The sequence below is a fragment of the Nipponia nippon genome, unplaced genomic scaffold (assembly GCF_047370975.1).
Source record: "Nipponia nippon isolate SJK-2023a ecotype South Korea unplaced genomic scaffold, ASM4737097v1 scaffold_1, whole genome shotgun sequence".
NCBI lineage: Eukaryota > Metazoa > Chordata > Aves > Pelecaniformes > Threskiornithidae > Nipponia > Nipponia nippon.
Genome location: NW_028262290.1, coordinates 139,897,619 through 139,923,661, shown reverse-complemented (window position 1 = coordinate 139,923,661; position 26,043 = coordinate 139,897,619). Strand labels below are relative to the sequence as shown.

At 42.2% G+C, this 26,043-nt stretch overlaps 1 protein-coding gene across 7 annotated transcripts in view; it reads left to right on the top strand.

The window, feature by feature from the left end:
• DYNC1I1 (dynein cytoplasmic 1 intermediate chain 1) overlaps nt 1-26,043 on the top strand; it is a 194,264-nt gene that overhangs the window by 129,989 nt on the left and 38,232 nt on the right. For all 7 annotated transcript variants that reach the window (XM_087774455.1, XM_087774501.1, XM_087774482.1 and 4 more), the window contains 4 exons: nt 12,449-12,595; nt 16,872-16,985; nt 19,784-19,917; nt 22,630-22,774. In XM_087774455.1, the coding sequence (XP_087630581.1) occupies nt 12,449-12,595; nt 16,872-16,985; nt 19,784-19,917; nt 22,630-22,774 (540 nt within the window). The remainder of the gene's footprint in view (nt 1-12,448; nt 12,596-16,871; nt 16,986-19,783; nt 19,918-22,629; nt 22,775-26,043) is intronic.

Here is a 26,043-nt window from a genome sequence, read left to right as displayed (position 1 = left end):
GACTGCGTGCGATACTGATATTATCCTTGGAAGACGTTTCCCGTGTGGGGCAGAAAGTCTTCTGGAAGGCAGCAAAAAGGGGAGTCTTTGTCAGCCCGCTTAGAGGCTGCCCAGGAATTCTTACTGTACGAGCACTACTCTGCATAGTGATATCACAGTTGCTGTCACTATAATGATGATTATAAAAAGTGAGCCTTTGTTAGTAATAAGTGCCCATATGAAGTCATTCATAGTGTTTTGCAAAAATTTCACAATCCATTATATAACCATAATAACAGAATACGAATGATGACAAATACCATAGATTTAACTTTCACAAAGCAAAACTTTCTCATGAAATTTTATTAAAACGGGATTGTCTTAATCATGAAAAGTATCAGAGAAGAAAAGTTAAAGTACATTTATTTTAGTGTAAGATGACAAGCAAATGTCCTACGTGCAAGAAGCGATATGCTTTTAAAAACTTGTCATACTGGAGAGATCAGAGTGTTTTCATTATCACTACAACAAAATGTGCCAGGATATGTTAGGATCTATGATTAATTCACTTTGATTGCTCTTATAACAACGTTAGTGGTTTTGTAGCTAAGATAAATATCAATTCCACTTCAGTTCCATGTTGTTCATGAACATACACTGAATCACCAGTCGTTTCATGTGGAGAAGAACATGCTTAACATTTTCTCTCTCACGTTTACATCTGTAAATAGACTAAGCTCAATTTGGACTGAGTTAATAATGTACAGGAGTTGTGCAAAATTGCTGTTTGCCATGAGCTGTCTGGGGTAAATCCATTCTTCCTGGCAGTATAGTGATGCATTATAAAATGCCCCATCACTGGTGAGAGTGGATGACCCAGGTGAGCTGGCTTTGAGCAAGATGTGGTCCTCTGTTACCCCAGGAGTAAGCAAATGTAAGATGGCATAACTATGCTGATTTATTGTAACTAAGGCTTTGACCCTGAGACTGGAAAAACACTTATCTCATTCCTTCCTCCTCTCCAAGACTACTCATGGAAAAAACCAGCAGAAACCAAACAGCAGAACCTTGCAGGTGAGGAAAGTGGGATGTGAAATTTCAGGAAACTAAGGTTTGTTTGCAGAAAGGGGGATTAAAAATTGGGTCTATAATGGGAAGCAGTCATCTATTCCTGCATGATCGTAGCTGCTCCCTAATGCTCTATGGGTGCAGAGCCAGGCTACTCATACCAGAATTTGTACAGTCATTCACTGTAGGAGACATGAACAGTGCAAAGGCAACTCGTGTTCCTGCCCTCATTCTTAAATACAGACTTGCCTGTGGTATCTTCTGCGTTTCCACTAGATAGCTGTTTATCTGTGCCTCTCAGTCTCTCAATCCTCATATCTATGTGCAATGTTTAATTAATTTTCAATTATTTCCAATGATGTAGTGACACTACTTATAAATGATACATCAGTGAAAGTGATGGATTTGGGCAAATATAATAGCCTGTCAGTCTTCACTAGAAGCTGCAATTAAATCAAAAAGATAAGAAAAGATTACTGTAATTATTTTGACAGTGAACTGATAGTAGTTTGCCCAAGTGACACAGACTACAGAGTACAAAATGCCAATTGCTTAGAAACAAGTAAAATAAGATACACCATTGTCCCTTTGCTCCCATAGGACTTCCTGCAGAAGTTACCTCATAGCCTTAATCTGGAAAATCAAGTGACCTATCTCCAGGATCAGGCAAAGCTCCATTCAAAGACTTGTAGGGTCCTTGATAAGTAAAGAGGGGTCCAGTAAGTAGAGATTCGTTCAGTTCTGGGCTCCCCAGTGCAAGAGAGACTTGGACATACTGGAGCGAGTCCAGCAAAGGGCATCTAAGATGATTTAGGGATTGGATCATCTCTCATATGAGGAGAGGCTGGGAGGGCTGGGATTGCTCAGCCCAGGGAAGACTCAGGGGCATCTTGTCAATGTGTACAAATATCTGATGGGGGAGGAAAGAGGATAGAGCCAGGCTCTTGTCAGTGGCACCCAGTGACAGGACAAGAGGCAATGGGCAAAATTAGAAATACCGGAAATCACATTTAAACATGAGAAAAAACTCTTTTACTGTGAGGGTGATTGAGCACTGGCACAGGTTGCCCAGACAGGTCATGGGGTCTCCATCCATGGAGATACTCAAAACCCAACTGGACACAGTCCTGAGCAGCCTGCTCCAGCTGAGCCAGCTCTGAGCAATGGGTTAGACTAGACAATCTCCAGAGGTGCCTTCCAACCTTGGCGATTCAGTGAGTCTGTCTCTGACACTTCATGTTCCTTTTCCCTTCCCTGTAATTCTGAGGTTATGCAGAACCCAGCTGTGCCATGACTGTCTCCAATTCTACAGTCTTCCCAGGATCAGCTGAACATGAGGGCCTCCTTCCTTTGTCTCTGAAAGGAGGTCACTGGCTCTCAGAAGTCCTACATCAAGAAATCCTGTTAAGGAAAGCGCTTACCAATTTGCTTGGCTGTAAGCAGGCTCTTGAATCACTGAAGTCATGGGGGACTTCTTAGGTGAATTACCTACAATGAAGTTCATGGACAAACATCCTTCTGAGAAAAGATGGACTTAAGTATATAGATAAATTCCTTCCTCAGCTGGGGTCTTAAAGTGTTCTTGGTCCAATATGTTCAATCTTCTGACCGTGCCTGGGTTCTCATGGCCTGTAGATTTATTGGTGGGGTTTTGACTGAGTGCCACACTTGAGATTTATCTGCAACTCCCTTATAAGCAGCTGTGACTACTATGCCCAACTTCACAAGCTGAGTTGTAGATAATTGTTCTTGCAGCATCTGTACTGGCTTCTAATTCATCTCTGGCTTCATGTAGCTTGATTGATTAAATGCGTGGTCTGGGGAACTGCTGCCATAGAAACCACCAAGCTACCACCACAGCTCAAGAACAACACATGTTTCTATTCCTGTTCTCCAAGCCTGGAATTTGCTATCTCTACGTGCTCTGTAAAGCCCAACTCTGATATTTCCAGAATTTGCCATCAAGTGATCATCTGGTTTGCTTTTTCTCTGAGGAGAAGAGTCCAGGACACCGGGATGCCAGGCAAGCCTAGCCCATACTTCACTCTCTGGGGGATCTCTTCTGCTTTTCCATAGTGCTAGTTGGGGACCACCCTGGATAGGGACTCTCGGGCCTCACTCCTGAGGCCAGGTTGTGGTTCCAGCAGAAAGCAGACTCTGCCAGGAGAAGAGATGTGCAGCAACAAGAAGCTTAAATCCTTAGCCCGGTGGCTGGGGCACTTTGTGAGCACAGGGCTGAGCTGCCAAGACTATATCTGTATTTTATATTAGATAATATCAGAGAATATGCAGAAGTAATTCAGAAAAAGTGACCAGAACTCCTGGACTTGTCCATCCCAGCCAGGTTCTGCAGGCATTTGCTAGACAGAACTGGCTTCACCTTCATAGATGCTTTTGCCTGGACTTGCCTGATTGCAACGCTTAGAGAGGGCTTTGGTTTGTGTGATGTTTTGCATATGTGCTTCTCAAGCCCTATCTTTCATTTTGCACTGCTTGAAGTATTCCTCCCCCCAAAAAACCTATAGGAATGCAGAGATATGATGATGAATAGATTGACCAAAACAGGTTAAACTGAACTCTTCCTCTTTTTTTACTATGGACTCTAATCTTGTTATCTCTATTCTGCCATCCACCCATGTGGATAATAATTCATGGAGATGTAAACAGTGCTTTAAGGCTATGCAGATGGAGACAGCTTTTGAAAACTTGTCCTATACTAAATACTCTGCCTCTTTCAGGACCTTCTGGCACTGAACGCTGCAATCTCTGCCTTGCTTGCCAAAATAAGTGCTAAAGAGAATGAAAAAGGATTAGGGAAGCATCAGTTTTCATTCTTTATTATATTATCAGCATGTACTTACAGTAGATTTAATATATACACAGCAGATTATGCATAGAGTATAGTTTTCAAGACTTAGTGCATAGCATTAGGGGTATTTGCCACAGCAATTGTTGGTGTCTTAGTTAAACTGTCCTTAAAATTCTGCAAAGACTGTCCTTAAGCATATTTCTTTAGAGTCTGTAGGGAATAGAGAATTAAGCATTTCAATGGAGCTGAAAAGTTGAATGTAAAATCTTTTGTTTCTCTTCAGTTATTGTCCCTTCATTAATTACTGCAGACAGTTCATTGTAACTTATCTTACTGATTTTCTGAGCCCAGATGAAACCCAAACACAACTAAGCTAACATGCAGATTGCATTACTGCTTCCACGGAAGGGTGGTCACACTACAGCGAGATGGAGGTCGTGGTTTGGTTGAGGTTCTTTATTTGGGCTAACTATCTGTGTTAAACATCCCTTTAATATTAGAGGTCCAGTCCCATAAGCCCTTTTCTGACAAAAAAAAAAAAAAAAAGGGTGACAATTACAACCTGACATTACTTACTGTTGAAAGAAAAACTGTATACATTCTCCATAGCAAACAGTGCGCAAGCTGAAAATAGAAGATTCGCATCTTGCCCTGAATTAGCAATGAAATACAGTTGGGCATTGATTGTTGCTGAATCTGAATTTTGGCTGCTCGCAGACCAAAAGCATTAAGACATTAATTTATGTTCCAATGATGTTGAGCTAGATTTATAAATGTGGTTAGTTGCCTGAAGATGAAAAGCAGGCAACAGGATTTGCCAACGCACTTTGCAGCACCTAAATACCTTTGTCTCACCGACCAGCCAGTGTGTGGATGGACACCTTTTGTGTTTGAGATACTTTTTAAAACAGAAGTCAAAGTGAGTAAATGTGAATGTGTGCAGAACGTTAAGGAGGTTTCATCAGTAGAAAATTATTCAGGCTGCAATTCACCGAAGATTTTAACTTCTAAAATCTCTTGGAATCAAAAGTGTCAGTAGAAACACGCAAGACAACTTCTGTTTTGTCATGTCCCATGTAGGTGATGACTTATTTCTAAAGGATTGCTGGTAGTTGATGGGAACATTCTGCCACCGGCTCCATATTTTCAGAAAACAAGTGAATGCTCTTCTGTGTAAGAACTGCTTCTTACCTAATGCCATTTCTGACCTGTGTGCTAAGTACATTTTTCATGTAATGTTATTATTTGCTCGATCCTAGAGGCCTCAACCAGACTAAGATGCCTTTGAAAGAAATTTGTTACAAACCCATCCTAACAAAGCAGTCTCTGTCCCAAAGAACTTGCAGCTGTAGTTAGGGGCAGTGGCAGGCAGTGACCCTGAGCTGGCTGCGTCTGTAGAAGCTCTGGTCCAGAAACCTTTGGCTAATACTGTGCTGAAACTCGTGAGCCCTGCTGCATGCAAGCAGAGTGCCAGAGCGCCGTGCTCAGTCTGACACCTACCATCTGCTCCGAATTCTGGCCAGCCTGCAGTATGAGTGGGAATGGCAGAAGGTCTCTGCTCTCCATCTGCAGACACAGGCCCCAAGGCTCCAGGTCTGCAAGGGTGGTGCAGACCCATCACTTCAGGCTTGTGAATAATTTCATCAAAACAATTAAGAGTGCTCCTGTGTAACTGTTAGAGTCTCATGATCTAAATAAAACAGACAAACCAAGGAAGTGCTTGCTTCTCCAACACGCAGGCACATGGACATTAAGGATTTGACCCTGCAATTTGATAAGCAGCCAGGTCCTAATCAGAGAAAACAGACGAATCTGGGTGCTTAGAATGTAAGCAGTTGAGTGGAAAGAAAACTTGATTTTGATGTGCTCTTGTTATGAAATTGCTCCTTATTTGTCCAGGCTTTAATTCTCTCATCCTCAGTCTAGCAAACAAAGTAGGACATTCAGCAAAGATTGTATTCTTAGGCTTGCACGTATGTGTAGTAATTCAAGGTTAGTAATTCAGGGTTACCAAATGGATTGTTGTTGCAGTTGTGGATAAAGGCAGGCAGGATCTCCCTGTATCGCATTTGAGAAGTACCATGTTTATCTGCTTTTGCAATACAGCCAACGGTTTTGCTGCTTTTCTGTGTCATCGCAACACCACCGAACAAGTAATATTAGCAAATGCACTTCCCAAAAGGGCTGAAGTGCAGATTCCCTTTCAGCAGGGCAGCTTGTGGACTTTCTTTTGATTATTTTATTTTTGTAGTTATACAGGTTGAACCTGCAGTTACAGAGATAAAAGTAGAAAGATTCAGCTTTCTGCCCTGCTTAAAATGAAGGCATGAGGCTGGATATTGCCTTCCTGCAGACTTGGGCAGAGCTCTCTGATTCTGCTGCAATGCTCAGATGTCAGCACTGAGGTTAGATGTCAGAGTTACCTACCCTGTAAACTCGACTAAGAAAGAGCTGCATTTCCTGACATACTCTTTTCCTTCTTTTTAAGGACTTAGTACTTTTTCAATAAAAATAAATTTAATTTGTGGCTACATTTCAGCTCCATTGGTTTGATGGTATAAGTGGAGCAATACCAGCTTTGGATTTAGAGCAGTCGTGTGGCTGAGTCTCTCTGTGCAGCTTTCATGTGGTCGGGTGAGACATTCTTAGAATCCCCAAACATTTTTGAAGATCCTAAACTGGAGACATTCACAATTCTTCCCTCCCTTTCTACCATTAATCCTTCATGTTTTAACAAGCACTGAAGTTAATACAGCCTACACTCTTTCCTGTCACACTGGGCCCCCCTCCCTCCTTTCTTTCTCTTGAATAAAGCAATCTGTTCTTTCCAGTCCATACTCTTGTAAATCAAAGGGATAGATGTCGACACACACCATAACCAAGTATAAACTTCCTTTTTTTAATTAAACAGGATTCAAACATTTGGTTTGAAGAAGTGTTTCTTTGGTTTTATTTATTTTTTTAAATATGTGAAGGATGTCAACTGCTTTTATTTTATTTTTAGTAGAAGACGAATTTTGTATGGTACCACAAATCATCTCTAGCACAAAATATTTCAGATGCTATTTCGTAGCTGAATAGGAAGAGACTTGGGGGGAGCAATACAGAAGTCTTGGCATTTAAAGCTTTTAGAATTAACAGTTAACCTCTTTGGTAAAGGTTTCCGTACACATAAATCACATTTTAGGTACCTTTTCAAATTTAATTGCAAAAAACAGTTGTAATTCTGTTGCTATCCTCTCTCCCGTTTGCTTATTGCTATTAATTATATGTAGACATTTATGTGAAAAACAGAAATATCCAGATTCATAACAGGTGATACTAAAAATAAGCGAGACTCTTGGAAGGAACATAGTCTCTATTTCAGTGTACAAATCCAGGTATCTCAGTAGCCAGGGCAAAGTCACCCTAGAATTGCCTCTTTTAAGGTATCTCACACCTTCTTCTGTGGTGCAAAAAGGATGTAATAGGGCACTAAACCAGACAAACCAGTGTTCAGATCTGATACCACTGCTTTCCATGCTGATTCTCAGTCCTTGGCCTGGCAGGAGAAAAGGGCTTTATTTAGTAACTAACAACTCAGTTGCCGTTTTGTTTCTAGATGATGATTTTAATCCACCTTTGCAGTTGAGGTGTATCGTCCATATCTGTTCTGGGGCCATATGTAAGTGTGTGTAGCAATGCAAGCGTGAGGAGATGGTCTCCTGATTGCCTGGCCAGAAGAAAGTACGGCAGCTCTCAGAGGGACTGGGAGTGCTTAGACTCTTTAAATGCTGTTCCTGATGAGCAGGGGTGAGCGCAAAAGGTTATAAGTAAATTGTACGTGTACTTTTGGCCTTTGTCTTTATTTATTTATTCCTCAGGAGGGCAGGCATATGTGATCAGAGGTCTGGTCCCTATTCTTCAGTTCCTATGGATAAAGGCCTGTGACTTTGGCACCTTTTTGTGGTTCTAGCTAAGCAACAGTACCACAGTTTTGTCCCTCTGCTCTCAGTCCCTCTAAGCCAGTTCCCTCAAGCGTGGAAAAGGATCTGCCTCTTCATCTCAGCTGCAGTTAATTTTATTGCCCGCTGTTGTCTGTGTTAGACTGACCTATAGTAGCATGCCACAGACTGTAGTGGTTTTTCACATGTGTTTGCTCAACTAGAAAATCTATCCAGGAGTTTCCTGAGTGCTTGCTGCAGTATAACCTGGTATTTTGGAGTCTAGAGATGCCTGTGAACTCCTCAGATCGCTTCTTCCCACTGATGAAGTATTGTTTCGAGATCCATCTGGTGTCAAGTGTAGGCATATGGCACCAGTATGGCAGCACAGCCTACGGGGGTGGTTTCCTGCAGAAGAGGTCTCGCTGAATGCAGTAGTCGTTGCCTATTGAAAGTCATTATTGTTTAGCACCCAGGTCTTGAACTTGTTCAACTGGTGGCTAGGCAGAGTGCCATCCGAATCTACGGACATGAGCACAGACAGCTGAGTCTCTGGGGCCTTACACACATCAGATGTGGGTACTGAGGTCAGGCTTCTCAGTAAGGAGAATCTAAATGACTGTCTGTCCCGAGCATGTGTATCTGTGGTTGGAGGGATATGCCATCATTAATCCAAATCTGGGCCGGATTAAGCTTCTAAAATAAAAACCAGCTCTGCCAGCCACTTGAAGAGGGCTGGGGGCCTGTTTGAATCAAGGGAGGAGGCAGAGGCGGCTGAGCAAGTCACCACCCCCTCGCCCCTGCAGCGCTTCTCTCCCTACGCACGGGCTGAGACGACCTGACGGCTGCCAGAACAGGGGGCCGGGGTGCGCTGCCTCCGTCCCTCCAACTGCAGGCCTCTCCAAGGGCTGGGCAACACTTGGGTTTCTGAGGCCAGCCCTCTCTTTGCCATGACGAGAGCACGCGCGGGGGTGAGGCAGCAGCACCAGCGTGGTGGCACCCACCAGAAAGCCACCACCAAGATACAGGAGTAGAACATCTGGGTGGAAGATCACAAAGCCAGAAGTACCAGAAATACTTTAGTAGGGTTGCTGAGAAAGCTAAGGGGAGAGAGACAGAGAAAGCTAAATCCAGTAGACTGTATTTGCACAGAGGGAAAAATGACCAAAGCATTAAGCTAAGGTGAATAATGAAATGATTCATTGCACAGAGCAATTCAGAGAAATGAAGGTGACCAAACACTGGGGTTTGCCTGTCTCTTGTGGGTCCCAACAACTTGCAGACACAGATGCTCTGTGGCACCCATAAAAAGATAACGCTGGGAACCTCCTGTTCTAAATGCTGCTTTTATACTGTGGACACTAAACTCCCTGTGGAATTGCCTGCTGACATGATCCCTCTTGCATTTCTTTATGCACTGTTGCCATATGCTATGAAACTAGCTGCTTTTGTCCTCTGCAACAGGGAACTAAGCACCTACAGCATACAAAATATGCCTAACTGAAAAACTGGGAAGCTTTACTGTAGTTATTGGAAAGTGCCATGAGATTTCCCTAGAAAGGTGTTGTAAAAGTGCAAAGAGGGGTACGCTGTTATTTTAAAACCTGACCACACGCTGGTTCCTCCCCCTTTGAAGTCAGTGGCAAAACTCTGTTTTAGAGAAGCAAGACTGCTTGAATCGGCAAACAAGGCAGACTGGAGGCAGAAGAGGCTTACAGGGAATGGTTTCTGCTGCTCTCCTTGAGCACAGAGCTGCTCAGACAGACTGGAGACCTGTCTGCTGCTCTCTCCCATTAAGGCTAAGAAATGAATACTTTTAAAGTTGTTAAATGAATGGGCTGGATCTTACAGCCCTTACTCATATGAGCACTGCCATTAACTTTAAGAAAATAATCACTATATTAAGTGCTATGGAGTGGAGTCCTTAAATTGTTAAATTCTAATATTTGACAGAAGTTTTTCCTCGGTAGAAAAATAGTATTGACATAATTAAAAGGATGTGAACATTTCATCAGTTGAAGAACGCAAGTTACTTTGGAGCGATACATAAAACTAGAAGCAGTGCAGAGGGCTTAAGTCTGTGTCATGTCTGTAGGTTATTTTTGAACTTTATGAAAAACACACATGGTCAGTTTATATCCTGACCATTCAACTGTATTCTGGGATTCTGAATTCAAAAACATGCTAACCATGAAAACACAACATTTAAAAATACACTGTCCACTTGGCTTCTTTGCCCTGCTTCAGAGTCTCTCAAGTTTGTTTCGGACAAACTGAGAACTTTGTTGTGGAATGACTGTTTGAATTGGGGTTTCTTAAAATACATGTGGAGCCTTGTAGCTGCTGTGGGGTGTACACAGTGGTGGAGCTGTACTATTTTAAAATCATCTGGCTATTTTACTTCATGTAAGAATATCTGTCAGCTTAGTTATAAGGAATGAGAGGGGTTGATTAAAACAACTCACGAAGCCATTAAACAAAGAGATAAAATGTAGAACATGTGCTGTAGGGTCGTTTTAGTTATAATGTATGGGGGATCTGTGGAAACTGGATGGCAGCTGCGTTGTAGCTGAGTTTTAATACTGTCTTAGCAGTACCAAAGTCCTGTTTATTACTCAGAGGTGGGTTTTCTTATCTGTAAAGCTAATAGGTCCTTTGGAAATGGTGTTTTGGAAGCTACCTTTTTTTGCTACGACTGACCATAGTGTAATTACTGTGCTCAAGCACTTAGATAGATATGGACTAAAATAGGCAATTATGTATACGAATCATCTAGTCATTAGATACTAGACTATATAACATCAGAGAAACGTATGCAAAAGCTTTAGTCAAGAAGGGAAGGGATCGAAGATGTCACGTGAACAGCCACGAGGACCCAGAGAGAATGGGGAAGAAAAAAGGTAGTGGCAGCTTATTTCATTGTCTTGGAGAACTTATTAGGTCAAAAAAACAGTATTGAGTATAGTGCTGTATGCTATAAGTATGTCTACTAAGTTAATTTAGCATATAATCTGGCTTTAAACAATAGATATCAGACAGCCATATGAATTCAGTAAAAACTATTTAAACTGCACGTTTTGCTTTATTCTTATTAACGTAGTTATAGACATCAAGAGTTAGCATAATTAATTCTAGCCCTGTCAGAAGGGGTTTTAAATCTCTGGTATAAGAGTTCAAACCAGTCCCTAGCCACGAGAAATCAGGATGAGGTGCAGTAAGGAAAGAAGACAACACATCTGCCCACGTCAAAGTTTTTACAGCTCCATCCACTCCTGCCAGAGGCAGGGTTGTCAGCTAGATAGACATTGGGTCTAGTTCAGCTTGGCAGCTCCTATGTTCCCAGTTCAACAAAGTTTACTTAAATGTCTGCAGTGCTTTTTATGCAACTGAAATATGGTAATTTAGTTAACCCTTCGTCATTGAATAAAATGGGTTCACACATAGGAATATCACCACTTACTATAACAAAGATTTGTTACCAAAACTTGTTGGAAACAGCCAGAAAATGAATTTGTAAGAATGTGACCACTAACAGTGAATTTAACTTTCTGACTGTAATTGCCGCAGCAGTTCAATTCTTGCTCTGTGGCTTGTAAGCATCACTAAAACTGCCCATGAAAAAATGACATTTGCTTCTGTTTGCAAACCGTCTTTATTAGTATGTGAATTCTCAGGAAATTACATGAGTGCTGTAACCTTTGCTTTCCAATTTACGTAAAACAAAGACATAACATCCAGGACCAATTGTATAAAAATGGGAAATAATTCCTTAGAAAGAGGATGGAGGACTTGAAGGAGTTACAGCTTGTTGCTCTTCGCTGTAGCTTGTTGGCACATGAAGGTTCTGGGGACTGTTCCTTTGAGGACTTCAGATGTTGTATGTTATTTTAAAGAGACTGGAAGGCGGTAGTTGGGATAGATACCCATCTCCATGCTGGCTTGTGGGGCACTCTACCCGATAGCCAGAGTAACTGTTACACCAGTCTAGCTCCTCAGCATCCCCAGCTAAGGAAGACGTACAAAGGCAAATCAGCTGTCATTAAAATGAGGAAAAACTCATTTCTGCTCAAACAGCGTAAGCGAGAGTGTGATTCCCGCTTCTATTAGAAGAGGACCTCTCTGTAGCAGAGAAATCATTGTTCCAACAATGAGATGCGGCTTGTCAGCTGATGCTCTCAAGGCAGCGCACCTTGAGGTGAACTGTGGAGGGCCTCTCACAAACTCACCTCAAATTCTTTGAGAGTTAAAAGCTAGAGGAGCAACAGGGGAAGAAGAGCTCTCTCTGATGGGAAATCATGGGCCAGGATGCCAACCTCTGTTGGGTTGGCATCTGGTTACTTGAAATTTTCACTTTTGGAAATGAAAATAAGCACTTTCCCATCACTGTCATGGGGAGGTTATCTCAGGTTTTTAGCATCATGCTAAGACTCATCCTGTGGTGCACATTTTCCCTAGGACCAATGGAAGTACACATCTTAGGGTCAAAATTAGCTCTTTGCATGTGTCCTGTTGGCTTTAGCAGAATTACTGGTGTGCAAGGAATATGAATAGAGCTCATAAAGTGATTTCTAAAATACAAAATGTTAATTACAATATAATTCCTTAAGGAGAGGATTGAAGATGACTGACCATGTAACCCCTCTCTTCTTCTCTACCTGTTTTACTGCAGTCCTCTGTGATGTCTGTCTGTTTTGCCCGCTTTCACCCAAACCTGGTCGTTGGCGGAACATACTCTGGCCAAATTGTCTTGTGGGATAATCGCAGTCACAGGCGCACTCCGGTTCAGAGAACTCCCTTATCTGCTGCTGCTCACACGGTAAGGATAAAAATCACCTCCTCCTTTCCTTAGAGGAAATGGTCAGCAGGGAAATGGAGCTGCCTAGTTCTGTCTACAATGCTGGCTGCCACACAGATGAAAGCATAAGTGTGGCCCTTGAAGGGAAAGAAATAGATAAGAGAGATGTACAACCACCTCTTGTAAGTGCTTAACCATCACACTTCGTATGGCCAGGTCAGGAGATTATCCTTCTTTCCAAGGAAGAGGGCAGGATCAATTACAACACTTGAGTGAGGCACCTTTGTGCCAACATGTTGTCACTGTGACTCTTGCTCTCCATTGCCTGTAAAGAGAGCCAGGTCACTATAGGAACTGTGTGTGTCTGCCAATCCAGCATGGCAGACAATCTGAATTGTCTTTGTACAATTTGTACAATTTGTACAATTTGAATTGTATTGTTGTCTTGTTATACACGAGTTTCTCTTTTGAACCAGATTAGGCACCTACGGTCGTCTCAGTGGAGTCCTGTAAGTACTGGTGCCCTTGAAGAGAGTGGGGCTGTTTGCTTCTGTTTTCCAATAGAGCAATACCTAAATGCCTGTCATGGTCTCCTACTCCAGACAGGGCCATAGGGCAGAGCTTGCACAGTGAGGGGGTTTGTTTCAATAGAATGATGTGGAAGAGCATTTTGCCGATACACACAGATACCTGCAGATACAGTGATGGGGGCACAGGGCTCTGGTGGTGGCTGGGAGATATACAGGCAGAGCAGTAGCACAAAATGCCTGAGAAGGAAGAAAGTTTCTCTGTGATACAAAGATGATGTCTGTGGTAGAAGGCTCTCTTACATTGCAAAGTACTCATATTGAGCTGGAGAAAGAGACAAGCCTGGATTGCCTGCTAAAGTGTCCTCACTCTGCTACAGCACTGACCTCCAGTCCATCCTGCGCTAGGATGTTGTGCATTCTTGAGCTCTTCTCTTCCAAAGTTTGGGCTCAGGCAGCCTCTTCACAAGAGCTGGAAGGTGTACTCTGTGGATGGTAAACATATCTCATCTTGGCAGTGGGCTTGGGACCATTCCTGACTGGGAAGCGGAAAAGAAACTACAGGCTAAAAGGAGGAGAAAAATGTAATAGTAGGATATAAGAATGCAGAAAAATGCAGACTTCCTGAAACGTAAGAAACTGAACTACACAAAGCTCTCTGAGAGATAAGATAATAATCTTGTTCTAGCAGAGTGAAGGATCAGACAAAGTGATAGGTCTTTTGCACCTCCAGCTTTTACAATTCTGCGATTCTTATCTTTGGAACTTGCAGATCAAAGTTCAGCTTTTAGTTGACTGTGACAACATAATCCCTGGAGTTAAAAGACAACTCCAGAAGCCATGCCACGTGAATTAATGCAAAAAAAAGATTCAGCGTGGGGCCAGTATTATGATGGCAAGTCTCTTATATTAAAAAATGACAGGTGTGCACAGACACGCTTAGTGGCCAGGCAGTACAAATATTGTTCCCTAAATTTCCGCTATCATGAATGTTGATGTAATAATCTAATGATCTGTGCCACGGGTTGCAACTTCAGCATTGCTTTTCATTTCCCTAATGTTTTTGCTCATTTTGCCACCAGTAATGTTGTTCAATCTGCATGAAAAAAAACAGTCTCTCCTGGAAGTGCAATTTAGAGATGTAGCAGACCAGAAAACTAGTGGCAAGAAGCTGACTATCACTGAAAATTGAACAACTGGGACTCAAAATCTAGTGGAAAAGAAAAGATTAATGGGAAGGAATTTGTTTACACTCAAAAAACGTTTAAGACAAAATTGTACCTCCTGGAATTATACATTAAGCTAGTTTTATTATTGCAAATAGAAGAATATGTGATGTTTTGCTTTTCACAAATATAAATAAATGACTCTCAGTTGTGGATGGGCACTTTATGTGCTGTCATGGATTGGTATAAATAAGTGTTTACACAGTTTAACATGAGGAAGCATGATGTTTTTAAGGACTGAACAGATTTTACAATAAAAGAGTGCTTACTTTATGTTCATATATAGGAATCACTTACATAAACTGTAAATGAAGCCTTGGTTGCAAAAGGCTGGCTTGAATCCTAGCTGCCAAGAAAAAAAAAAAAAAGGATTAAATTAAGACAACTCTACTGGAGCAATGTTACTTTATGTACTGCTAGATACGTGAGCTGAATAGTCATTTTTTAATTTGAACTTCTGTCATATGTGAAAAAAGGATTTTTCTCTTTTCTTTCTCTCGCTTTGTTTATTTGAAACAGATAGAGTGTGTTGTTATCACTGACAAACCTTCCCGAAGTTTAGTATCATTGATGGACGCCTGGATTCACCAGGAAAGAGGATTCTACCCACAGCTTATTCACTAATTTCCTTTCACACCCACCACACATCTGCACTTGGGACAACAGGAAATTTTAATTAAGACAAAACCCTTTTGCATGATGATTTCATTTCCAAAATAAATAAAAGCAAGCTGGCAGCGACCCTTTGAAAGAAAGGAGCCTGTTTAGACTTTCTGTTACATACAGTTGGTTGTCTTTTTCATCCTTTTTCCTTATGTCTTTTCATTTCTGCCACGAGTTTTATTGTGCATGAAATTGATGGCTGGTAGCCCTGATTAAAGCCAGACCTGGCACACTGAGGTGCTGCTGGAAAGACATGGCTCTCTCTTTCCCTCCCTCCTAAATATTCTAGATACTCCGCTGCTTGCTTTAGTTCCTCCCACCCACTCTGTCCCTGTCTGTTTGGACTACTAGAGGCCAAACACCCATGAAAAAATAGGTCTATGCTTATTTCACACATCAGTATGTGCTAATCATGTTTAGCACTGGGGTCATTAGCTCACCACTAAGCAGCAAGAAGGTCCATCATACAAGGGTAATAGTGTGATACACGTGAGGGACAGATTGGGGTCCACCTGATGATTTGGGCGAAACCAGGTGCCTGACAATCTTGAGAGAAAGAGAAAAATCAGCATCAAAATGGACCTTGCAACTTACTGGTGTGTACAGGTGGCCTCCGAGCACAAGGTACCATTTCAGCAGCAATTGCCAAGTCCGTCTTCCGTGTGTGCACACACAGACGGTGCATTCAGATGCTGCCCTTTTTGCACTTAGGGAGGGGGCATTTACTGGGCCCGCTCAGGTATCGATCCTGAGAGCTAGCCAGTGCTCTGAAGATTTCTGCCTTTCCCTACTGACCGGATAGGTGACCTACAGCTGGATCTTACAGCAGTTTAAAATAAGTTTAAAGTAAGTCTGCCATTCCTTTCAGCAGGACAAATGCTACATTTCTAACCCTACATGGAGTTGGCTTAGAAGCTCTATAGGGATTTCTTGTAAGTTGGTCCTAATTTTTTTTAAATAAGGAAAGCATTAGTGAAAAGTATTTTTTCTTCCTCGAGACGCAGGTCTTCTATTCATTGGCAAAAGAGGCAGGGAAATAGAATTTTTCTTTGCTTGACTTGTGTATATGTCTTACCCTTAATTCAGCAGTATCACTTGTACTGGTCAAAGGAAATTAAATCTTATTGTTCAGTCTAACTGATTTTTCACTCTGGAGATTGCTGAACCATCCCTCATATGTCACCATCAGATATCAGATGACGCTTTAGGCTCAAAATGTTACCAGGTTCCTTGGAAAAGGAATAGGCCAAGTTTCATTATTGCATACTAAGTGGAATTTAGCCTCCATGGAATGACTATGCTATGGTGAACCAGGTGTAACACCCTAAATTTAGTCACTCCACATTTATAATGACAGATTTTAAAAAGTATATTGGCCAGTGCTGGAGAACGCTGATGGACTTGTTCATGTTTTTCAACTGGAATACGTTTGCAAATATTTAGCATGCAAGCCAAATTCTGGAAAAGTTCAAGTTTTATACAGCTATTTTCTTGAATAAGTTTTCATTTGGATTCCATTTGGACAATTTGCCTCTTTCTGCTGGTTATTTTCAGTGTCAAAAGCCATCAGTAGAATGATACATGCCCCTGTGGGTGAAATCTCATCCACATAATTCAGTATTTTCACAGCATTACTCAGCTGGGTTGTTTTATTATGAGGAAAATGAAACTTTGAAAACATTTCCACCTCCATAATGTACCTCTTAAAATTTAAATTAAAAAAACTCAAAACAATTCCTATCTGTCAAAAGCCGAGTCCTGTATTTTCCAGGCATTATGTGGCTACTTAATCATTCTTTAAAATAACATATGAGACATTAGAACTTTGTCCGTGCAGATGTGAGAATGGCTCTCTGATTTCCAGTGTTAATGTGTTTTCAGCATCCTGTGTATTGTGTGAATGTAGTTGGAACACAGAATGCGCACAACCTCATTACCGTCTCGACGGATGGCAAAATGTGCTCCTGGAGCCTGGACATGCTTTCAACTCCACAGGTGCGTTTGTCCTCACCTATACAGGGAAAAAAAGCACCTTCGGTAGAGCAGGATACCTGCTTAATGGAACATAGCTCCTAAAAGCCAAAACCTCCCGTCCTATACAAACTAAAACCAATGGATGCACTTGAAAGAGTACAGCTTGCTTCCAGCAGTCTCTGCTAAGAGCCAAAACCCATTTCCTTTACCACAAATCATGTAATTATTGTAATACGTTAATACATAGGTCAGTTTCAAGTGAAAATGAAATAATCCATTTTAAAGCATGGTAATTACAGAAGTCGCCTGTGGTATAAATTGTACTTACTCTACAGCATTGTTTAACAAATATGGACTAGATTGCACTGCTGCTGAACACACCCTAGGCACTATGGGTTTCCAAGGCACACAGTCAGGAAGCTTACTTTGCTGCCTGCCTTCAGTAGCCAAAGGAACAAACAATGCAAATCAGAAGTTTTAGAACTAATTTCCCCCCGCTGGAATGTTTGCTACCATTGTCTCCCCCCGCCCCTTCCTTTGTATCAGAAATGAAAGGAAGCCCAGGAAAATTGTCCAAACCACTAGTGATTATAATAATGGCAACTAAACAAAGAATCTGATGCTGAAAAAGGTCTATGGAAAGCATCTTTTAAGTGTTATCTTCTGGAGTAATAAATTTTCTATTCCAACACATCACTCATTTTTTATACATAATTTCTTAGAAAAAAATAATTTAATATCATTTTTACTAAGCATCATGGGATCTGATCTTGTTTCAAAATGCTGCATAGAAACTCCTCTTAATGATTCTATTAATCATCCATTAATCATGCATCGACGTGCAATTATTATTGAATTATTTGCTTTTCAGTGTTGACACAAGAGGTGGGACTCCTCTATCCTAACCTTAGCCATCTAAAATTTAGGTCCGTGTCAAGTCTAAGCTAGTAATTTGAGTTTCCTTTACAGTCAATGTAGAGAGAGACTGGGCACTTCTGGAGGACAACTCATCCACACTTCATCAGTGTGAAATACCATTTCAGATACCCACCCTGGGGTACAGAATTGTCAAATCTTAAGATGGAAGGGGCTTCTAGAAGTCATCCCATCTACTCCCCTACTCAAAGTGAGGCCAACTTCAAAGTTAGATCATGTTGCTCATGCTCATCTAAGGCAACAGTATGGGTCTGGTAGTTGTGTCCTGGGACTATGAGAAACCAATAACTCTTCTGGAATAGAAGTGGAAGCATCTAAAATGGCCCAGAACCTCTACGTTTAGGCACCTGAATCCCTTCCCCAGTTTCTCACTTAAACATCAAGAAGATAAATCCACCCTTATGTATTCACTTGCTGGAATACTAAATTTTGCAGCAGAGATTTGTGAACATCTCAGTTCCAGTACTTCATCACTCAGATGGAATTTCCCTGCTCCAAAACTGGCTTTCAACAAGGACGGGAACACACCCCACATTACACTGAATTTTGGCACGTGGCTCATGATGATCTAGAAAAGAAAGGCACAGGACTTGACATCAAGCTACATCCCATAGCTTTAAATCCGAAGGAGTAGAGTGTTGCTGATATGTGTCAGTCTGAAACTTTCTGAAGACACAGATCCAGAGCACTCGTGTACAGCCATGGTGTAGGTGCTGAGAGGAGAGAGTCCACCACAGTATCTGGCCATGTCTCCACAGAGACACTAAATGATGATCTCACCCCAGAAGATTTTCACAGAAATATATGGTCCACAGATGCTCTGCCAATGCATTTTCCAGGTCATCTTTTACCTTTTTAGTAGAACCAAATGCATTTCAAAGAAAAGTATAAACCAAGCGAAAGTATTTCTCTATGGATTTGCAGCCCTCTCCTCTCACAGGGATGCCCACTTTCTTTAGCTACAGCAAAAAGCCCTTCTGAGAAAAATGCTACAGGCTTTGGCCCTAGAAGAACAGCAGCTTAAACATTTTAAACATAAAAAACATACCCACTTAAATAGCTAAAAATGAAAATTGCTAAATCATTCAGCCCCTTTGTGGTTTCTTGGGTTACACCATTTAGGCTGAACAACCAAAAAGTTGTGCAAAATCTGCTCAAAGCATACACATCTTGCAAAGGCCACAAACTGTTCATGCCCGTTGTACTTGCAATAGCAAAAATGGGCATGCTGATCTACTTTGAAATATAGCTACCAAATGAAAAAAGAAAACATGCTTGCTGGTTTGTTGCTTGATGGTGGAGTCTAGAGGGAGCGTTTATGGTTACCTCAAAAAATCCCTGAAAAGCAACGCTCATGGTGGTAGTGACAGGACCCCAACTTTTAAATTCTGTTCTGCAAAGGGACAAATGTCACAGTCTGATAAATGCCTCAGGTGCACACGATATTACACGTGTTTCCTGACAAACAACTGATTTCAAAAATGTCTGTAAATAGAAGGGTATTGCATGTTTTATTAGAGCCTGGGGCTGGCAAGTGTAACCATTAAGGTATTATCTTTAGTTTCTGCACCATTAAATTTTAAATTCTCACCTGTCATCTCTGCCTGATTTAAGATGATGTAGCAAAGACCAGTGACTTCCAGCCTCTCTCAAGCATGTGACAGACAGCGGCGGGGATGGCAGGAGCAGTGCATTCTAGTTGGTGACACTGCATCTTCTTGCAACGTCCTATGTAGAAACTAAAGTCCTGTGTCTGGGTGAAATGATTTCTTCTTCCCCTCCTGCTACCCTGTGTAACATTTAGAAATTAATTAGAAAAAAAAAAAAACACCAGCCAAACAAAAGGATGACAGCAGAATAATAACGAAGACCTGTTTTGGTAGGAGAGCATGGAGCTGGTGTACAATAAGTCCAAACCAGTGGCGGTTACAGGAATGGCTTTCCCAACCGGAGATGTCAATAACTTTGTCGTTGGCAGTGAAGAGGGAACAGTCTACACAGCCTGTCGTCATGGAAGGTGATGTTCAGCATTTTGTACTTAAATAACTTTGTGTACCTGTGTTGGCGTGAGGTAGCCAAGTGTGTGTGGAGAGTGTTTCATGGTTTTTCTCTTGGATCAGTGGTGTCTGTACTGTTCTACTTTGCACAGCTAGGACAGGAGTCGCCTGACTTTGAGCATCTGTGCTACAGCCTGTTATACTGGGGTGGTTGCCCCAGGCTCCCTGCGTTGTTGGTGGGGAGCAACGACTGCTCCTCGGGTTTGATTTCCTTTACTTTTTTCAGACATCTGCCTGAAGAAGAGATGACTGGGACCTCAGAAATGCCTCTTTCTCATCCGTGAGGTGAGACAGAGGTCTAGACAGCTAGCTGAGATGTAGGTATCTATGTCTGGGCAGGTCGAATCAGGCCCTAGGAAACAGTATTGTTGCAGGATAATCAGGCCTAAATCACTCATAAGAGATGGTAATATCTGCTTTATTTTTCACCATCCTCAGCTCCATCTTCAGTCTCCACAGGTGTATATCAGGGAAGAGCCATCATGGGCACACGTGCATGTGAGAAAGAGAGCATGCATATCCCAATGCATGGCCGCCCAGCGCCGAGTATTCCCGCACAGCACTGCTGGCTGCCTCTGCCCAGCCAGGCTAGAGACTGAGCCCTGCCTGTCCCCGCTCTCGGGGGGCAGTTTGGACATGCCCACCCTCTCCAGGAGGACGAGACGGTTTTGTTATACAGCCAGGAGCCAGGCCACACCATTTGCCCTCAGTCTGGGCTGCCGCCTGGTTTATTTGCTAACGCGGACATAGCCACACTGTGCCATGTGGGTATGCAAGCTCTGGCTGACCCGCTCCCAGGATTGCTACCCTGTGCTCTCTCACACACGGTGGTCGTATCCCTTCCTCGCATAACCCAGGCTGTAGTTTAATACTGAAAATTCCTTATTTTGCACGCTGTAAATCTGCATGATGCTAGTGTGCTCTGTCAGCTTCTGGTAGTAGTTTCATCCCCTGGGATGCCTGAAAGACTTTTGGAAAGAACAAACTTTTTTCACTGATAAATTTAAAGCTTACCCCCACACTTCAATAGTTCGCAATATTCTCTGAATTCACATTTTATCATATTCTGTGTTTCTGTTGACCAAATAGACATTGATACACTGGTTTAAGATTGTAAGGCTTCTATTACACATTCCTAATGTTGTATAAGTACTGTTTTACATATATTTTGTTCAATATAATTTTTATTTTAAAGTATTTTTATTTTAGCCTGACTGCTGACAGTATTGCAAAATCGTGTCTGTTTAGGCATTATACTGATAGGCTGTGTGGTGGCTGATGGTTTGAATTAGTCTTAGGCTACTAGGATGAATGAAGCATGCCCAAGGGCATTTCTCACTTCTGATCTTTCAGACATGCCTGGTTTGTTCCTCACAAGAGGAGGAAGGTGCCAGATCCTCTTGTTAGCCCACCTTTTTAGCAAACCTTCTGCTGACCATCGACAAACACACTCCTTTTCTGCTCCTGCCTGTCTTTCCTAGAGCCTTTTGCTAGCATCCCCGTTTTATTTCCAGAGGCTCCTGTGTCCTTCAGCCCAGCCCAGTGGAGAGCCCTATGTTATTCTGGAAAAAGGTGTGTCAAAGCACAGCAGATGATACACAAGGTGTTTTCAGTGCTCCAGAACTCCCCTTATCCCGCTGACTACATGGCAGACAGATGGGGATAAAATAAGAGGTGTGCTTTGTACCCAGCCCTGCAGAGGCACTGCAGAACTCAGCCGCTGCCCCAGCACCCGCTGCGAGGTCTGGCAGGGGAGCCCAAGTGAGGCCACATTGCCAGGGTCGGCAGGAGAGGTGAGGGGACACCACGCTAGCAACATGAGGGACCAATTTCCTCCAGTGCAGCTCCTCATCTCTTTGGGTACGCTCTAGTCACACTGGCGCAGGGCTGACAGCCTTGTCAGAGCTGTGGCTATTTTTAACGTATTTTCTTCCATTGGCAATTTGTCTATAATATAACTAAAAGAGTAATTTCATGATTCCCCTTTCTGTATACACTGTGAGACAGCACTGACAACCGATCTGGCATCATTTGCTTCCAGGAAGAAGAAAGCTGCGCACATTCTCTCTTACACAGCGTTGTATTTTTCCTTCCTAATAGCTATTCTAGCCCCAGGCTGATGAAATGCACATCTCCTCTTGTTCAAAGTAATGACTGTATGACACCTGATCACAGGAACAGTTCCTTCACTTTTTGTGAAAAAGGATTTGCTTCCTAGTGACTTGATGGACTGCTGTGGAAAGTTATTTTAGGTACTTAAGAGAAAAAGAATTGCTCATGATAAGTCATTAACATATTTGCATTTTTATTTTAATGGTTATCCCTTGTGATAATGGCTTACTCAGAGGCATAAGCTATAGTATAATTATAATTTAGAATTATTTTATAATTATACATAAATGTTATTTCAAGCTACAGTAGTAGACAGCGTATGTAAAAGTGAGTAAGGCAAGTCTTCAGAAGTAAGAGAAAGTCTCCCTGTGCTAGATCCCGAGCATTAATTGTGCCCACAGCAGTAAACCTCTGCAGGCAAAAGCCTTACTGAAAGGAGGGAGATTTACAGATTAAATGGGACTTTAAAAGGAAACAGGAACCTAAGAGTAAAGAAAGATGATGTTAAATCACCAGAAGCTAAATCACTCTCTGAATCCAAATGTCTCTTGTTCCTGCAGTAAAGCTGGCATTGGTGAAATTTTTGAAGGCCACCAAGGACCTGTCACCGGAATCAATTGTCACATGGCAGTGGGTCCAATTGACTTTTCCCATCTCTTTGTCACATCATCATTTGACTGGACAGTCAAGTTGTGGACCACAAAGGTGAGAAATCTGAGCTGGGGTGGGATGGGTAATGTTACTTGTGAAAATGGCATTGTCAGAAATATTTCCATATTGTCTGTATCAAGTCCTAAGAGTCAATTAATTGAAAGGCTGTGCTTAGAATAGGCATAGTAATAAAATTGTAAGTAAAATATATACCTAGTGTAACTGTGTCAACCACGTTCGCCCTGGAGCGTACCCTGCCCTTTAAAGGTAGCTTCAGCTGGCCTGCACTTCAGTATTAACCCCAGTGCTAAGCAATTTCACTAGGCAAGGAGATTAGGATGTCTTGTACTGCAAGTCATAAAACAATCCATCCAGCACTCCCTGTGCAGGCTAAATTGCAAGGCTAATACTATGCACCATGGTGATGCAGCAGCAGGAACACTTTCTTCTGATGAAGCAACAGGGGAGGCACACATACAACTTAATGCAATCAATATCGCTCCTGAAATTCATTGCTGTAGGAGGCTGTGATAGCCAAAAAGTATAAATTCTCCCAACGACATTAGACACTGATGGCTGGAAGCAGGGAGGAAATACATGCTGGAATTTACATTCATGACCACCATGGATCTGTTGCTGACTACTCTGTGGCCGTGTCCCCGTGACCTCTTACGGGGACAGCACTATCAACAGCAGAAACGAATACACAGTCCCGTGAAGCTTTGAAACCCCAACACCCCATAGAACTGTATGAATATAGGGTAATGACAGCATGAGTGAACACTGTGGGACAGACTAAACAGATCAACCTGTTTCATTGTACAGGCTGAGTAAAACAGGAGAATGAGAGGTAAGATCCTAATTATATAAGCCATCTAAACAGTTATTTTTGTCATACCGCAGAGTTGAGAACTGCCTTCCAAATGCCAGGCTTTTGTCTTAACCGTGTTTTTATGCCTGCGTCTGGTTCACATCTTGAGCTGCACCCGGCCGAGTTCCAGTACTGGAAGCTGACCCCAGTCAGGAAGCGTCTCAGCGTGTGTTCCTCCAAGACATCAGGGCTTGGAGATGCTAGGACAGATGCACAGCAAATGTAAATACAAAAGTGATCAGAAGGGCTCATGTTACAGCCTTGTGCTGGAAACAGAAGCACAGTTACCTAGATAATAACTAGAACCAGCTTCCACAGTAGCTTCACAATGCATTTGTTAATGGCCTGATCCCATGTGCATGCTAATTAACAGGAATCTTTTCCTGATCAACAGTGACCACAGCTGACGGTTTTGTCTTGAGCACTGCATTTTAGGAAACTCGTTATAAGAAAGGTGCACGATTTACCTAATTCACATGTAATCATACACATCAGTGGACCCAGCCTTAACCAGTGCAGAAGGGGCCCAGGGGAGGGGTCATGGGCCGGCTGGAATGGGTCTGGGATGGGTCCTAGATCGTAAACGTTAGAAAGGGCTGCAGGATAACCAAGTGATAGGTGTTAGCTGGTTGGGGCTGGCTGGGCTGTTCGGTGTCTGAGATAAGGGAATCCTGGACAGTGATAACTGGTGGCAAGGGAATGTTGGAGGGTTGAAGCTGAAGCTGAGTAAGGGGAAAAGAACTTGTGGGAACTGGGGGGAAGATGAAAGGCAGGTACTGAATTCCAAACATACATGTCCAGAAAAGTCTAGGATGAGTATCTGACTGTCAGCTTGAGGTTGAATATGGCAATAAGAGTCTCATCCATCTGCAGCTTAAATGAAATTATGTTAAGGGATAATAAGGCCTGTTTTTTATTTTAGACTCCTGGGATTTTAGAAGTTAGCAGTAACACTACCGCAGCATGTTTTGGGCACAAAGACACTGCAGTTAGCAGTATACAGCTATCCTTGTGGAAGAATTCAGTGCCAGAACAATTAGGTCAGATTCTGTTCAATACAGTCAGTTTTCAAAGAACCAAACCATTTAAATTTCTAATATCTATCAAGCTGTGGCTCATCTGGGAAGAGGGGCTTCCTGAGAAAGCTGTTTGACCTAGCTGATGTGAGCTGTGACGTGCACGAGACACACTACAGCACCACTCGGAGCTGGAAGCTGCGTTGCTGTATTGGATCACTTGCTTTCTTCTCGAGCAGGTTTGAGCACTGCCAGCCACTGCCCTGGGAAGACATCCTCTGAGACATTAGACAAGTTCTTGAACTGTGATGAATGTTTTCTTCCAGTTTGACTTCGGCAGAAGTTTCTTTCCATACCGTGCAGATAATTCTCTTGGCTGGAGCTATTACATATTTAGGGCTCTCTTTGTTCAGTTCCCATAGTCAGGGCCTGGTCAATCAGTGGGCTTTGAATAAGCCCATCAGCATGTTTGAATCTCTGAAAAAAACAGTGGATTGATATGAAACATTGCGTGCTACTGCTGGTTTATGAGAGTTTACTCAGAATTGTTTTATTCCTTTGGCTTCTTATTTGTAAATTTAATCTTTTTATCAGCACCCAATGCCATATTGCTTTCCTGCTTCTACCAGCATTGTCTACTTAATCCTGTGCACATTATCCTCTTTGGTCATGAAATTCAATTCCTTTCTGTTTCACAGGTTCAGAGTCGATGTCCAATTGTAAAGTGAACCATAAAACCTCTGTGTTTGTATTGTCTATTGATGTTGTGCAGCACCCTGGGGTGCTTACAAGAAAGGCACTTTCATAGCAGGCATTTGACTGATGGATTGAAAGCATCATCTCCCTTAAAAACTCTGGCTTGACATTTTATAATCTGTTTTTGTGGTTAACACATTTTCTATCCAAAGGCAGTTCAACCAGGTGACTGAGAATAAGGTTTTCACTAACGGAAGAATGACGGTTTTGTAGATAACACTAATACAAGGTTCACATTATCACCCATCACATTAGCCAATAATTAGATCCATGGATGAATAGTAAGCAACCAGAAGCAAGAGGAAAAGAAAAGGAATTTGCAGAGATAGTCACTTGATAGCCGGGGCATTACCTGGTTGCTGATGAAGTCAATAGGGCTTTCAACTTGAATTCATGCTACACCATGTGAGCAAGTCTTGGATGCAGAGCTGTGGAAGGGAAGTCCTGATGTGAAGTGTCTGCGGAGCTCTGCCCTTAATTAGCTATTGTCTGTACGATGCTTTGAAGAGGTAAAGCACTAAGTGGAACTGCTAAGTGTTGTTAATTAATTAAGCACTAATCCTCATGAACAAATAGCATGAGGTTAAATAATGAAATGTAAGTATTGTTATTATTACAGCAATTGCTGTTTGGAGTGCGAATTTTTAGATATTGTGTCAAGGGACAGGAGCTAGCTTGGA